This window comes from Eschrichtius robustus, chromosome 12 (assembly GCF_028021215.1).
Source record: "Eschrichtius robustus isolate mEscRob2 chromosome 12, mEscRob2.pri, whole genome shotgun sequence".
Classification (NCBI taxonomy): Eukaryota; Metazoa; Chordata; class Mammalia; order Artiodactyla; family Eschrichtiidae; genus Eschrichtius; species Eschrichtius robustus.
The window spans coordinates 76,441,798-76,458,010 of record NC_090835.1 but is presented as its reverse complement, the minus strand read 5'-3'; the positions used below and the strand labels follow the sequence as shown (position 1 = coordinate 76,458,010).

Sequence of the window (16,213 nt, the reverse complement as noted above, 5' to 3'; positions counted from 1 at the left end):
GTCTTTTTTCTAAAAAAGAGGAAAAACCCACGATTCCTAATTCTCTTCTGGGTTTTCTGTAACTTGGTCCCCCCTCCCTTTTTTAATAACAACTTTATTGATGTAATATATTTGTCATACAGTTCATCCATTTATGTATATAATACAGTGGGGTTTTTTTGTATTTTCTCAGTTGTACAACCACAACCAGAGTCAATGTTAGGACATTTTCATGTCCCCAAGAAACCCTGTAACCATTAGCAGTCATCTCCCAATCCCCTCATCCCTCTCAGCCCTGGAAAAGCACTAATCTGCTTTCTATTTCTATCTTTCACCTATTCCAAACATTTCATATAAATGGAATCATACGGTGTGTTGTCTTTGGTAACTAACTGCCTTCTTTTTCTTAGTGTAGCGTTTTAAAAATTCATCCATGTTGTAGTATGTATCAGTACTTCATTTCTTTTTATTGCCAATAATACTTCATTGTATGGATATACCACATTTTATTCATCCATTGATAAGTTGATAAATACTTGAGTTGTTTCCACATCCTGACTATTAAGAATAATGCTATTATAACATTTGGGTACAAGTTATTTTGTTATTTTTTTTAAATAAATTTATTTACTTATTATTTATTTTGGCTGTGGTGGGTCTTTGTTGCTGTGCACGGGCTTTCTCTAGTTGCGGCGAGCGGGGGCTACTCTTCATTGTGGTGTGCGGGCTTCTCATTGCAGTGGCTTCTTTTGTTGTGGAGCACAGGCTTCAGTAGTTGTGGCTCGCGGGCTGTAGAGCGCAGGCTCAGTAGTTGTGGTGCACGGGCTTAGCTGCTCTGCAGTATGTGGGATCTGCCCGGACCAGGGCTCGAACCCATGTCCCCTGCATTGGCAGGTGGATTCTTAACCACTGCGCCACCAGGGAAATCCCCCTGGGTACAAGTTTTTGAGTGGACATATGTTTTTTTGTTTTGTTTTGTTTTATTTATTTATTTATCTTGGCTGTGTTGGGTCTTCGTTTCTATGAGGGCTTTCTCTAGTTGCGGCAAGCGGGGGCCACTCTTCATCGCGGTGCGTGGGCCTCTCACTATCGTGGCCTCTCTTGTTGCGGAGCACAGGCTCCAGACGCGCAGGCTCAGTAGTTGTGGCTCACGGGCCTAGTTGCTCCACGGCATGTGGGATCTTCCCAGACCAGGGCTCGAACCCGTGTCCCCTGCATTAGCAGGCAGATTCTCAACCACTGCGCCACCAGGGAAGCCCGGACATATGTTTTTATTTTTCTTGGGCATATGCCTAGAAAGAGAATTACTAAATCATATGGTAATTCCATGTTTAATGTTTTGAGGAACTGCCAGACCATTTTCTTCAGCAGCCATACCATTTTACATCTGTACCAATCTGATCTCCTTTTAATTCCAACAGAAAGGGGAGACCACTTTTGATTTGCCGCTTATAGGATCTAGCTGGTATGGTGGCTTCTTAGAATTCAGTTTTGAAAATTTCTAGATTTGTTAACAAAGCTTTACTGAACATTTGTTAGATTCAGAGCATAAGTCTGCAAAACAAAATCTCTTGAATGTTTTCCTCCTGGGATGGATAAATGCGTAAACATTAACTAAGTATCTGTTATATGCGGTTATTTATTCATGTCTTTCTCTTGGCAGCCTCTCGGGCCCAACAAGGAGAAGTAATGAGGTTAGCATGTCGCTTGGATCCCAAGACTAGCTTCCAGATGGCTGGGGAGTGGCTAAAGTATCAGCTCTCAACTTCTGTTGATACTGGATCCATGAACTGTAAGACTTCTTTTGTTTTTTTCTGACTGAACATTAGTGAAGTATTTCTATGTATCAAAACTGTACATAGAAATAAACCTCTGAGCCACATTTCAAAACAGTATGCTAATAGTGTTCAAAAACAGCTTTGCTCACTGCCCAGTTCCATCCTACAGAGTGAGCCTTTTCATTTGCACACATAGGCAGAGAAAGCAGATATAATACCAGATTTTAACTCTGTTTAAATTAGGGTAAAACCATGACCCTATCAGTTCTGCCTTCATTTTTCTTTTCTAACAGAGTCAACAATTGTTTATTGTTGAATTTATTACTTCACCTCAGGCAGCATCTAACAAATTACATGTCTAGACCTAACTTTTTAAAGCTTTTCAACCAAGTTCTTGCATGGCATTTCTCTTAAACTCGGAAAAAATGACTTGTTAGTCAGGCACAACAAGCAGTGCAGGGGTTTCCCGTATCGCTCAGCCCCCTCAAAGCCTTTGGGAAATGCCACTTTATGTAAAATCAAAATAACCCCCCTCTACCCAAAAGCATAAGCTAGGTAACTTCTCTGTGCTCTGTATCTTGTCTGTCATCTTATTAATGCAGGCAGTGGGTGAGAGGATTGTAAGGAAAGGGTGTAAGTCACTGCTTTGGAAAAACTCCACACTATGGTCAGTTACCAAGTACACTAGTTACTTGACATTCATGGGATTTAACATTCAGTTTTATGTATTCACAGTTGACTGTAAAGGTCCCTGGTATCTAGTAACTTGAATGTTTGCAGAGGCCCAAATATGTTGTACCAAGATGAAGCTAGTAAATGTGAGCCCTGTATGGAAGCAAGAAAAGTAATTTGTAATTCGTTTTGCAGGGGCCTTGCTGTTTAAGTGACATGCTTTGATGATACTTGTGGGGGTTTTTCTTTTCTTTTTTTTTTTTTTTTTCATATTTTGGTCCCGCCATGTGGCTTGCGGGATCTCAGTTCCCTGACCAGGGATCGAACCTGGGTCATGGCAGTGACAGCACCAAATCCTAACCACTAGGCCACCAGGGAACTTGATGATACTTGTGAACTTGGAGGGTGGCACAGTTCTCTGCACAGCGCCCTTGCAGTTGTCATGAGGCTACTGGATGTGAAGCAGCATTTTGTATCTTACAGCAATTCCTTGTTGGAAAGATTCTTTATGGTCTTAGATATCGTAATTATTTAGATTCCCATGGACAGATTATGAAAAGGGAGGGAGGGGGAAATTAATTAATATTTCTCAATAGGCCAGGCACTGGTTTTGATGCTTACGTGTATATTCTCATTCAGTACTCAAACTGGCTTTGCAGACAAGGCTCACAAAGGTGAATTCAGACAGTTTGTTTTTAGAGGTAGAGGCAGGATAAGGATCCCTTTCTGCTTCCTTTTCTTTTCCCAGGCTGAGAAGGGTTAGATTACCTTGTTCCTTCAACTGTGAAATTACCTAGTGGTTTCTACAGCCCGTGGTCTCTGTGTCTTCTGTGATCCTACAGTGTTTATAAGTGCATGTGTGTGTGTGTGTGTGTGTGTGTGTGTGTGTGTGTTTTAAAACCCTGTTCCCCTGCAGCTGGAACTGGAGAAGGCAGCCTCTGCTCCATCTTCTCACCTTCATTTGTGCAGTGGGAAGCCATGACCTTTTTTTTGGAAAGTGTGATCAACCAGATGTTTCGAACATTAGATAAAGAAGTAAGTAATTGTTTCTTGTGCCGATTGCATAATAATTTTGATCTTTTTAAAATTATTATTTATTTATTTGGTTGCGCCAGGTCTTAGTTGCAGCAGGCGGGCTCCTTAGTTGCAGCTTGCCGGTTTCTTAGTTGTGGCATGTGAACTCTTGGTTGCAGCATGCATCTGGGATCTAGTTCCCTGAACAGGGATCGAACCCGGGCCCCCTGCATTGGGAGCACAGAGTCTTAACCACTGCGCCACCAGGGAAGTCCCCAATTTTGATCTTCTTAAAACTAGCAGTGGGATAGGAAAATATGTGAGTGTGCATCTTACAGAAGAGGAAACTGAGATTCAGAGAGGGTAAATAACATGCTCAAGGTCAAATAGCTAATAAATAGAGCTGGGACCCAAATTAGGTCTCTCTAACTTTAAGCCCCGTGGTGTTTAGTATTCGTTTTAGGGGATAATAAGATGAGCCTGATAGTACAGTGAACCACAGGTAGGGTAACTATTAGAGGGAGGACAGTGATGGAAGCCTTGAATTGGAAAATCTAAGAGATATCTGCCAATTTTGGCAAATTGACCAGAATATTCATGATGGCTGATCTGTGTCCCTCTTTCTTGAATAATCTGATTAAACCGGATAACAGCATATACTATATTAACTATGTTAATTAGATTAAAAATAATTGGATCACTTATTTTGGGGTAATTCGTCTTAACTCATTCTAGGTTAGTTGTAGAAAGAATCTAAGTCCCTTGAAGATAAGTGAAATACAGTGCTTTTTCTCATAAATTTCAACACCCATTTATGATAAAAGCCCTGCAGAAAGTAGGCATAGAGGGAACTTTCCTCAACATAATAAAGGCCATATATGACAAACCCACAGCCAACATTGTCCTCAATGGTGAAAAACTGAAACCATTTCCACTAAGATCAGGAACAAGACAAGGTTGCCCACTCTCACCACTATTATTCAACATAGTTTTGGAAGTGTTAGCCACGGCAATCAGAGAAGAAAAAAAAATAAGAGGAATCCAAATCGGAAAAGAAGAAGTCAAGCTGTCACTGTTTGCAGATGACATGATACTATACATAGAGAATCCTAAAGATGCTACCAGAAAACTACTAGAGCTAATCAATGAATTTGGTAAAGTAGCAGGATACAAAATTAATGCACAGAAATCTCTTGCATTCCTATACACTAATGATGAAAAATCTGAAAGTGAAATTAAGAAAACACTCCCGTTTACCATTGCAACAAAAAGAATAAAATATCTAGGAATAAACCTACCTAAGGAGACAAAAGACCTGTATGCAGAAAATTATAAGACACTGATGAAAGAAATCAAAGATGATACAAATAGATGGAGAGATATACCATGTTCTTGGATTGGAAGAATCAACATTGTGAAAATGACTCTACTACCCAAAGCAATCTACAGATTCATAAATGGCATATTAACAAATTAGATCTTAGGATCATTAACTTCATCTGCTTTTATATTCACCTCACTTTGAAATGATGGCATTCTGAGTTTGTTCAATTTCTAGTAGTAGGTAATGCTACATCCCTAATAATGGCAGCATCATTTGTGAAAAATTTTAATAACATGGGGTAATGCTTAGAAGTTTAAGGGTTAAGAAGCAGTATATAAAACCATATGTGACAACCATATTTACATAGAGTGTGAAGGAAATTTAGCAAAAGTGGTTTTCAGTTATGTCAACCTCCTTTTCATGTCTGTATCACAGGAAATTCCTATTAATGATGGAGTAGAGCTATTGCAGATGGTCCTGAACTTTGACACCAAGGATCCCCTCATCCTGTCCTGTGTCCTCACTAATGTCTCAGCACTCTTTCCATTTGTCACCTACAGACCAGAGTTCCTGCCCCAGGTCTTCTCTAAGGTAAACTCCCTCTCCTTTGTAAACTTTATTTTGGCATTTCTAAGCTAATTATTTTTTGTAACTGTTTTTGTAAGTATATGAGACAAGCTAATAAACAGTTGTTTATTTATTTATCAAATATTTACTCAGTACTTAATGTGGAGCAGGCACCATGCTAGTAGGAAAGCCTTGTCCTTTACCACCTCTCTGTTCGGGGAGAAAGGCACATAGACAGATGTGGTACCTACGTGGCATTGCAGTTAGTAGACATGTACACTGAGATGGAAAAGAGTACCTGAAGGAGGAGGTATCAATGTGTGCTGTCGGGTTGGGAGGTGATTTGTAAGAGGAAAGGTTTTGGGGGCCAGTTGAGGTGACTAGTGAGAGGTGAAGCACCACCTGAGTGAGAATATTGGACCAGGAGGAGAGAAGGAGTAAGGCAGAGAAGGGGTGAGTTCTGTTTTGCAGGACTAGGTTTAAAGTATACATATAATATCTCAGTGGAGACATCTCATGCTAAACTGGCTGTTTGAGGTTAAAGGTCTAGATTCAGAAAATTATGAGAGAAAATTAAGGCATCGCCATCATAGAAATGCCAATAGTAGAGGTGAAGCCCTAGCAAAAAGGAGTTTTATGTAGAGTTGGACATGTAGCTCAAGCAGAGAACCCTGACAGTCACCATCATTGAGGGAGAAGCCCTCAAAGAACAAAAAAAGGGATGGCCAGAGAGATGGAGAAAATGTTGTGTTACAAAGTCCAGGAGAACTTCAAAAATGTGGACTCATTTGTTGCCACAGAATTTCTTTAAGAATTGGAGAGTGTCCATAGGGTTCCTCTAGACCTTTGTTAGCGTGTTATTCCATCATAGTGGCTAGGGCAGCAGTCACATTGCATTGGGTTAAGGAGTAAGTGGGGAGTTATGAAATGGAATCAGGGAGAGTAGACCACTCAACTTTTAACAAAAAGTGGAGAGATGTGACCATGGCTGAGTTCTTGGATGATAGCCTGGATTGTTCTGGGATTCTGTGGCCTTTATCTTTGTAAAGTGTTTGCTGGTAAAATTGTGAATCTCAAGCCTCTTGCAGAGTTATCTGAGAAAATGAACATCTGAAACTTTGTAATGCCAGTTGAAAACCCTTTTGTTACCATATTGTTTGCACTTTGGGGATTTTGTTAGAAACTTTGTAACTATTATTTAAAAATACTTTATGCATTTGGTACTTATGAGTGACCTTTTTTCTTCCCCTTAGCTATTTTCATCTGTCACTTTTGAAACTGTTGAGGAAAGTAAGGTAAGATCATTAATTCAGCCTACCAATTCTAACTTCTTAAGAACAAAAATGTGAATACCCAACACTTAGTGTAGATTTTTCTAATAAGCAAAAGGGGTTAATAAAGGCAGGAGATAGTCATATGATGGGGTGTTTTGCACTAGAGATACTCTAGGACAAATAGTAAACATGTGGATTCATGGTAACTATAAATGTCACTTGATTATACTCCCATAGCTGTGAAAATTGTGAATTTACCTCTGAAGGAGATATTTACATGATTCTCTGAAGCATCTGTTAATTATATTAAAAGTAGCTTTAAGTTTATTGAATATCTCTTCCCAGGCTCCCAGGACCCGGGCGGTGAGGAATGTGAGGAGACATGCTTGTTCCTCCATCATCAAGATGTGTCGTGACTACCCCCAGCTCGTGCTGGTAAGCCCTGGACTCTGTTCAAGTAACCACTGAGACATGCCGAGTTTGGGTACATTCCTCTATAAATCCACCCCTAATTATACCTCACATAAGGTTGGTCTTCCCCAACTCCAGAGCTACTCAGTGAAGTTTAGAAATGCAAATATATTGCCTCAGAATGAATTGTTCTCTTCCACATGGATGACCAAGTTTTCCCTGTCAGTGTACACCTCTTTAACGTACTATGTGTGATGTTCTTAACCACCACTGCCAAGTGATGTGCCTAGTCTTGAGAGAAGCCAGGTGCAAACCCCAACGTTTTTTGGAGGGTTTCTGTAAGAAGTTTAGCACTACTCCAGATAACAAATTAACCAAAAATTTCTTCTCTGAATACACAGCAGTTATTTGTGTGTGTCTGTCTGTCTCTCTCCCCACCCCTCCTTCTCTCTCTCTATATATAAAATATATAAATATATATGTATATAAAACAAACTGATCTTTGTCCATGAAGATACTGTAAAAGTTGATATAGATATAAAAGACAGATGGTTTTCACAGTTGTAGAGTCGGAAAGTGCAGTTACCCAAATACTCAAACCTAAATTGCGTGCCTGTTCAGCCAAAAGAAGAGTGTTATAAGTAAATTATTAAGTGACAGTCTTATTGGCCTGACTGTCCTGGAAGTGTCTTCATCCTCTTTTTACCTTCCTTGAGTGACCCACCACTCCTTGAAACTCAGACCTTCACCACCTCCGGGTTTTTTTCTTTGTGAAATGCAGCCCAGTTTTGACATGCTGTATAACCATGTGAAGCAGCTCCTCTCCAATGAGCTGCTCCTGACACAGATGGAGAAGTGTGCCCTCATGGAAGCCCTGGTTCTCATTAGCAACCAGTTCAAGAACTACGAGCGTCAGAAGGTGTTTCTAGAGGAGCTGATGGCACCCGTGGCCAGCATCTGGCTTTCTGAAGACATGCACAGGTGGGGGAGATCCTTTGCCCTTGACCTTGACTGCACTTGAGTACCCATTCTCTTCTAAGACTATGTCCGGGGTCGGGGTGTAAGGATATCAAGGTATAGTGGCACTATCAGTGATAACTGAAGGCCTCTAAAACAGGGGTCCCCAACCCCCGGGCCACAGACCGGTACTGGTCTGCCGCCTGTTAGGAACTGGGCTGCACAGCAGGAGGTGAGCGGCAGAGGAGAGCTTCATCACCGCTCCCCATCGCTCGCGTTACCGCCTGAACCATCCCCCATACACCCCCGACCCCGGGTCCGTGGAAAAATTGTCTTCCACGAAACCAGTCCCTGTGGTGCCAAAGAGGTTGGCACCACTGCTCTAAAAGCAGTCTTGTAAGTGAAATGCCGAAAACATCACCTTGCTCTGCAGAGGCGTAGGAACAGAGACGAAATGACTAAGATGGATAGTGTGGGTCGGAAGGCCACAGAGTGAGGTCTGCTGTGGTGTCTAGTTGCAGCTTCAGCACATATAAAGAAGTGAGAACAGCCAGTAGGGCCATACAGAGTAGGAGCTGTACAGACACCCCTCTGTGCCCACATAGCCTTCTCAAGCTTGTACCCTTTTTGATTCTTAAAGTGTCACTAATAACATTTAGAAGTGGGAAGAGAAGTTAATAAATCTTCATATGACAGCTGACAGTTTGATTAGATTCCTCTCACTGTAACAACTGCTCTTTGGGGGTGAAATAATCACAGCTTATTAGCTCTTGAGGAAGAAACTGTCCTTGCTTAAAGTCGTGCTGTAACTTGTCTTTCCCCCACCAACCTTTAGAGTGCTGTCAGATGTTGATGCTTTTATTGCCTATGTGGGTGCAGATCGGACAAGCTGTGACCCAGGCCTGGAGGATCCCTGTGGCTTAAACCGTGCACGAGTGAGTAAGCCTCTCCTGGGATAGGGAAGGTGCGTAGGCCACAGGTAGGAGTAGGGTGTTGTCATTTGTCCAGGTTCTTGTAGACTTACGTTTTCTTGTATACGAGCAAGAAATCTGGGAATCTCCACTTGTGTTAGTGTCTCCCTTCTTTTCTTCTTTAGTCTTAAGTTCTTGAGTTAGTTCTCACAGCAGAGCAGGTGGTCTTTTCTATGAAGTCATTATTTTGGCTTTAAGGATCTGTAAATAGCTTGGAGGACTGAAGGTGTAATGAGGAAGTAGGTCAGAACTTGGTCAGCAGGGTGGGTTCTCCCTGCCTTTGCTCTCTGGCAAGTTAAGTCCTAAATGGTGGCCTAACTTGCAAACCTGAGATTTTCCAGTTCTTTGCTATTCAAATAAGCATTGTTCCTGGCTCCATTACGGCAAAAGTCTTATTAATTAACCTGGCAAGTAGTCAATTGGTAGAAAGTACTATGAGTGAGGATTAGGGCAAAATCTATGAAGGCCTAAACTGGAGGATGCAAGGCCAACTCAAAAACAAGATGAAATGTTGGCAGCGTAAATACTGTTTTGAAGTATGTCCAAGCCCCCTTCTAATTGGGGTCCTGCAAGCCTCTGGAAGGATATCCTCATGAAAGGAAAGCTTTTAGAGCCTACCACTGGTCCTAAAGATGGCATTGAAAGGATCCCTTTTGGACTTGACCTTAAAGGAAGGGACAGGGATGGGGGCCGGGGTGGGCGTCTTTTCCTTTTGTCTGGCTTCTATGTCACCTTTGCCATAATCTTGCAAATATCTAATAGCACTTTTGTCTTTTCTTCCCCTTTTATGTTTACCTTTCATTTTTATGTTTTTCTGTAGATGAGCTTTTGTGTGTATAGCATTCTGGGTGTTGTGAAACGAACTTGCTGGCCCACTGACCTAGAAGAGGCCAAAGCTGGGGGATTTGTCGTGGGTTATACACCCCCTGGAAATCCAATCTTCCGTAACCCCTGCACAGAACAGATTCTGAAACTTCTTGACAATTTGCTTGCCCTTATAAGGTGAGTCAGAATAATGGTTTTTCTCTGTTGTATTTAAAACTTTTTGCCTTAAAAATCTCAAAAGCTTAATTTGTTTATACTTCTTCAGATCATATGGTGGTAAATAAGAGATTAGGTCTTGTTCCGTTCTAGAGGGACTCTTCTTTTTAAAAGTAACATTGACTCTCACTTTTTTTGTTGTTGTTGTTTTAATTTAATTTTATTTATTTTTGGCTGCGTTGGGTCTTCGTTGCTGTGCGTGAGCTTTCTCTAGTTGTGGCAAGCGGGGGCTACTCTTCGTTGCGGTGCGTGGGCTTCTCATTGCGGTGGCTTCTTGTTGCAGAGCATGGGCTCTAGGTGCACGGGCTTCAGGAGTTGTGGCTCGCAGGCTCTAGAGCACGGGCTCAATAGTTGTGGCACACTGGCTTAGTTGCTCCACGGTATGTGGGATCTTCCCGGACCAGGGCTCGAACCCGAGCCAGTGTCCCCTGCATTGGCAGGCGGATTCTTAACCACTGTGCCACCAGGGAAGCCCTGGCTCTCACTTTTATAAGTCTTGCATTCCAAGTGAACACATCGGGGCTAATCTCAAAATGGCTTTTCTCATTTTGAGCCTCCTCTGTGTTCTTTTACTTCTTTATACTTCATTTCTACTTTTTACTTTAAGTTTCATTTGGTCTAAAGTTTTGCCACTAAAGGAGTTGTTCATTGGGAGCAGGGCAGTTGCTTTCTGTAGTGGTGCTTCTCTGGGTCAGGTATTCAAACGAGCTAATCTGAATTTATCAGTAGTGACTGTGTTCTCAAATGGACCAAACATCCAGTGGTTGAACATGCCAAAGGGAAGGCATGATACGTGCTCCACATCAGAGTCCTAGGTTTTTACTTCTGAAAGCTGAGTCCTCAGACCAGCAGCATCAGCAGTCACCTGAGAGCTTGTTTAAAATGCAGTATTAGGGCTTCACCCCAGACATACTAAATCAGAACCTGCATTTTAACAAGATCCCCAGGTTGTTTGCGTGCACATTAAAGGTTCAGAACCACTGTTATAAATCACATGAGCTAATATAATCAAGCGGAAGTAGGCCAAGTCTAGGCTTGTTGGTTACTCAATATATGTTTCATGATTCAGGGATAGATGCTCTCTACAGTGAAAGAGAGCCTTTGGAGAGAATCAGTTTTTACTGGCCAAAGCAAAATTTGATTGCTTTTTACATCTCCTAGTGTTTCTGAGTTCAGGTTAGAGCTCTGTTCCACTGCTTTTTGGCCTCTTATCCAGGGTATTAGAGTGGAGTCTCAACTGAGTAAACCAAATTTACTCAACATGAGTAAACCAGATTACTCATGTCTCAGGGATGCTCTGCTGACAACAGACACCCTGGACCATATGCTTAAGAATCCAAGGTTTTAAGTTAATGTTGACCAAATTGGAGGGCTGGAGTGTCTGAACAAGTTGTCATTGTGGACGTGTATATGGAAATAGACAATACTTTGCTCTGATTTCAAAAGGAGGAAAAAGATTTCAAAAAGAAGTATGGGTTACATGTTGAGAGGGTAGTAAAATAGTCAAGGAAAAGTTTGTCTCCATATTGATGTTTTTAAGACCAAAAGGATCTTCTGTAGTTTAGAGAAATGTGAAAGTGATGAAGTCAGATAGCAACAGGCTCATTGACTTTTTAAGCCTGTGGCCAGAGTCCCTGTGCTGGGAACCTAGACCTGGAAACACGGTTCATCCCTGGTTAGGTGAGGAGACAAGAGATTGTCATCTTGATATTTTTCTAAGAGTACAACACTTTTGGAAAATCCCAAAGTCAATCAAAAGGTATTTTGAAAAACGTTGACTGTAGTTATGGAGTAGTTCGATTCCCTGAGTAGTGTGCAGCTGGAGCTGTTAGAGTTTTGTCTTGTTTTCGTAGTAAGTTTTATCTTGAAGTATAATGTTAAGGGTACAAATACACATAAGAAAAGGACACAAATTGTGAGTGCGGGTAGATGAATGTTGACAAAGTGGACACCTCCATGTAATCAGCACCCAGATCAAGAAACAACCTTACCCAGCACCTCTTTTCAGTCCTACGTGCCCCTCAAGGGTAACCACTATTCTAACTTTTAACATTTTGCCTGGTTTTTTGAGCTTTAATAAATGGAGTCAGAAGCATGCACTCTTTTGTGCCTTGGCTTCTCTTGTGTAATATTGTTTGTGAGCTCATCTGTGTTATTGCTTGTAGTTGTGGCTTGTTCATTCTCATTGGTGGGATGGTATTCCATTGTGTGAATATGCTGTAACTCATTTATCCATTTAGTGTTGATGGACTTTTGGTAGTTTCCAGCATTTTTTTATCGCTACGAGTGCTGCTGTTAACATTCTTATAAATGTCTTTTGGTGTATACATAATTTCTGTTGGGTAGGAGCAGAATCCTACATGTAGGAGTAGAATTCCTGTTTATAAGGTATGCATATTTTCAGTTTTCATAGATAGAATCAAATAGTTTTCTAAAGTGGTGTACTAGTTTACATTCCTACCAGTTTGTGTATTAACTCCTTGTTATAAAACTCCTGTTTTACCTCCTTGTCACACAAATAGTCTGATAATCGAAGGTGTTAGAGCTGCACTGTCTAGTATGGTAGCCACTAGCCACATGTGGCTGGCTACTGAGCACTTGAAATGTGGCTATTCTGAATTGAGATAAACTGTAGGTGTAAAACACACACTATATTTTGAAAACTTAGTACAAAAAATGTAAAAATATCTCATTAATTTTTATATTGCTAACATATTGAAATGATTTTTTGATGTGTTGGGTTAAATAAAAATATAATTAATTTAACCTGCTTCTTTTCACTTTTTAAGTTTGGCTGGTTAGAAAATTTTAAATGGCTTATGTGGCTTACTTTTTATTTCTGTTGCACGGTGTGTTCTTAGTGGGTTGGGTGGAAGATAGATGTGGGGAGCAGAACTCTCTGGTTCTCAGAAGGTTCATTATCATCATTCATTATCTGTTTAGAATAACAACTTTTCTGTTAACTTAAAGTTTGTTACATTGTTTCCAGATATCTTCTATATGTTTTATTGAAGTCTTTGTATGTGGGAAGTCTTGTTTAGCATAGTGATTATACTTTTTTTTTTTGGTTTGATATATGTATATATTGTGAAATGATTACCACAGTAGGTTTAGTTAACACCCATCAGCTCACATAGTTACACATTTTTTTTCTTGTGATGAGAACTTTTAAGATCTCTCTTAGCAACTTTCAAATGCACAATACAGTATTAACTATAGTCAGTGTGCTGTATATATTACATCTCCAGAACTTACTTACCTTTTTAACTGAAGTCTGTACCTTTGACCACCTTCGCCCATTTCCCCCACCCCCATCTCCCTCCTCGGGCAACCATCAAACTGTTCTGTTTCTATGAGTTTGGTTTTTTTGATTCATCGTACAAGTAAGATCATACTGTATTTGTCTTTCAGTGTCTGATGTGTTTCACTTAGCATAATGCCCTCAAGGTCCATCACGTTGTCACAAATAGCAAGATTTTCTCCTCTATTGTGGCTGAATAATATACACCTGTGTGTATGGCAATTACACTCTTAGTTGGTGATACTAAGAATATTTCAGATAGGTACAGACTGCAGAACTTAAAACTTTTATTACTTGATTGTCTTTTTCTTTGCCAAGCAATAACTAGTTCCTCTTAATGTGGAAGCATAGTGCTCTAACTTGCAAGTGTGTCAGGAAATATTTCAGGAACCTGAATGTCACTAGGGCTTGTAGGACTCCCTGGAGCCATAGATACGAGAGCAGTATGTACTGAGTCCTCCTTCCATTACTTGTGAGTTACAGGTGCAGGCACCATGGTGCCATCTCCTTGGCGAAGGGGAGGAGGAGGAGAGGAGACTATACGGAATACAAGATTTTGTTGTAGCATCAGGGACATTTGACATATGATGCATTATATTTTTTAAATTATATCTATTTTTTAAATTATATCTTGGGATCACAGTCACAATTAAAGAATAAAAATAAAAAACATCTCATCTGTTCCCCATCAAATTTAAGACTATGAATTTCTTTTCAAGAAGAACTGATTTGGGGCTTCCCTGGTGATGCAGTGGATAAGAATCTGCCTGCCAATGCAGGGGACACAGGTTCGATCCCTGGTCTGGGAAGATCCCACATGCCGCGGAGCAACTAAGCCTGTGCACCACAACTACTGAGCCTGAGCTCTAGAGCCTGCGAGCCACAACTACTGAAGCCCGCGTGCCTAGAGCCCATGCTGCACAACAAGAGAAACCACCGTAATGAGAAGCCCGCTCACCGCAATGAAGAGTAGCCCCCACTCGCAGCAACTAGACAAATCCCGCGTGCAGCAATGAAGACCCAACACAGCCAATAAATAAATAAATAAATAGGAAAAAAGCTCTATTTTAAAAAAAAAGGACTGATTTTATAGAGATCATTTCATAGTATTAGGCATCTTCCCAAACAACCAAGAAAAACTTAATTCAGAAACCAAAAAGTTGGCAAATTGCAGTTTTTAAAAGTAAGTGGCACCACTTACCAACCCTTGAGCTCCACACAGCAGGAGGTAAAGGCTAAGGTAGAGTTATGGATAGCCTCACAAAATACAAGCAAATTGAATCCAACAGCATGTTATAAGGATTATACACTATGACCAAGTGGGATTTATCCCAAGGTAAGAGTGGTTCAACATACAAAAATAAATCAGCATAGTACACCATATTAATAGAACAAAGGAAAAACCCCACTTGATCATCTTAATTGACACAGAAAAAGCATTTGACAGAATCCAACACCCTCTCATGATAAAAACACTCAGCAAACTAGGACTAAAAGGGAGTTCAAAAACTACTCCTGCTAATAAATAAATTCAACAAAGTTATAGGATACAAGATCAACATACAAAAATCAGTTGTGTTTTTATACACCAGCAATGAATGATCCCAAAAGGAAATTAAGAAAATAATTCCATGTACAATAGCATTCAAAAGAATAAAGTACCCAGGAATACATTTAACCAAGGATATGAAAGACTTATACATTGAAAACTAAAAAACATTCTGGAATTAAAGATGACCTAAATGAAAAGGCATCCTGTATTCATGAATTGAAAGACTTAAGTTCGTTAAGATGGAAATATTTCTCAAAGCAATCTATAGATTGAATGCAGTCCCTATTAAAATTCCAACAGTGGGAATTCCCTAGTGGTCCAGTGGTTAGGACTCCAAGCACTTCCACTGCAGGGGGCACAGGTTCGATCCATGGTCAGGGAACTAAGATCCCTCATGCTGCGCAGCATGGCAAATACATACATACATACATATGTACATACATTAAAAAAAAAATTTTCCAACAGTTTTTTTTTTGCACAAAGCTGATCCTCAGATTCATACGGAATTGCAAGGGGCCCCTAAAAGCCAAAACCGTCTTGAAAAAGAACAAAGTTGGGAGACTCAAACTTCTCATTTTCAAAACTTACTGCAAAGCTACAGAAATCAAAATAGTTTGGCACTGAGAAGGATAGACATATAGAAAAATAAAATCTAATCAAAATAGGCAAAAGGCTTGAATAGACATATCTCTAAAGAAGATATACAAATGGCCAACAAGGCCATGAAAAGATGCTCAACATCTTTAGTCATTAGAGAAATGCAAATCAAAACCATAATGAGATACCACTTCATACCCAATAGGATGGTTACAATAAAAAATAATGTTGAGGAGATAGCTTCAAGATGGCAGAGGAGTAAGACGAATACATCGATATGAGGAACAGCTCCTACAGAACACCTGCTGAACGCTGGCAGAAGACCTCAGACTTCCCAAAAGGCAAGAAACTCCCCACATACCTGGCCATGTGGCTGACAGGGTCTTGGTGCTCTGGCCGGGTGTCAGGCCTGAGTCTCTGAGGTGGGAGAGCCAAGTTCAGGACATTGGTCCACCAGAGACTTCCCGGCCCCATGTAATATCAAACGGTGAAAGCTCTCTCAGAGATCTCCACCTCAACACGAAGACCCAGCTCCACTCAACGACCAGCAAGCTACAGTGCTGGACACCCTATGCCAAACAACTAGCAAGACAGGAACACCACCCCACCCATTAGCAGAGAGGCTACCTAAAATCATAATAAGTTCACCCCAAAACACACCACCAAACATGGTCCTGCCCACCAGAAAAAGAAGATCCAGCCTCATCCACCAGAACATAGGCACCAGTCCCCTCCACCAGGAAGCCTACACAACCCACTGAACCAACCTTACCCA

At 40.8% G+C, this 16,213-nt stretch overlaps 1 protein-coding gene and 1 non-coding gene across 5 annotated transcripts in view; one reads left to right on the top strand and one right to left on the bottom strand.

Moving 5' to 3' along the window:
• Positions 1 to 16,213, top strand: part of XPO5 (exportin 5) — a 47,668-nt gene that overhangs the window by 15,031 nt on the left and 16,424 nt on the right. For all 4 annotated transcript variants that reach the window (XR_011075783.1, XM_068559303.1, XM_068559302.1 and 1 more), the window contains 8 exons: positions 1,643 to 1,771; positions 3,346 to 3,464; positions 5,203 to 5,358; positions 6,588 to 6,629; positions 6,954 to 7,043; positions 7,801 to 8,000; positions 8,812 to 8,911; positions 9,768 to 9,949. Coding sequence is in view for 3 of the 4 variants with exons in the window: in XM_068559303.1 (XP_068415404.1) it covers positions 1,643 to 1,771; positions 3,346 to 3,464; positions 5,203 to 5,358; positions 6,588 to 6,629; positions 6,954 to 7,043; positions 7,801 to 8,000; positions 8,812 to 8,911; positions 9,768 to 9,949 (1,018 nt within the window). In the remaining variant the exon portion in view is untranslated. The remainder of the gene's footprint in view (positions 1 to 1,642; positions 1,772 to 3,345; positions 3,465 to 5,202; positions 5,359 to 6,587; positions 6,630 to 6,953; positions 7,044 to 7,800; positions 8,001 to 8,811; positions 8,912 to 9,767; positions 9,950 to 16,213) is intronic.
• On the bottom strand, positions 2,736 to 2,807 carry TRNAD-GUC (transfer RNA aspartic acid (anticodon GUC)). Its single transcript has one exon. It is a non-coding gene; the product is annotated as a tRNA-Asp (tRNA).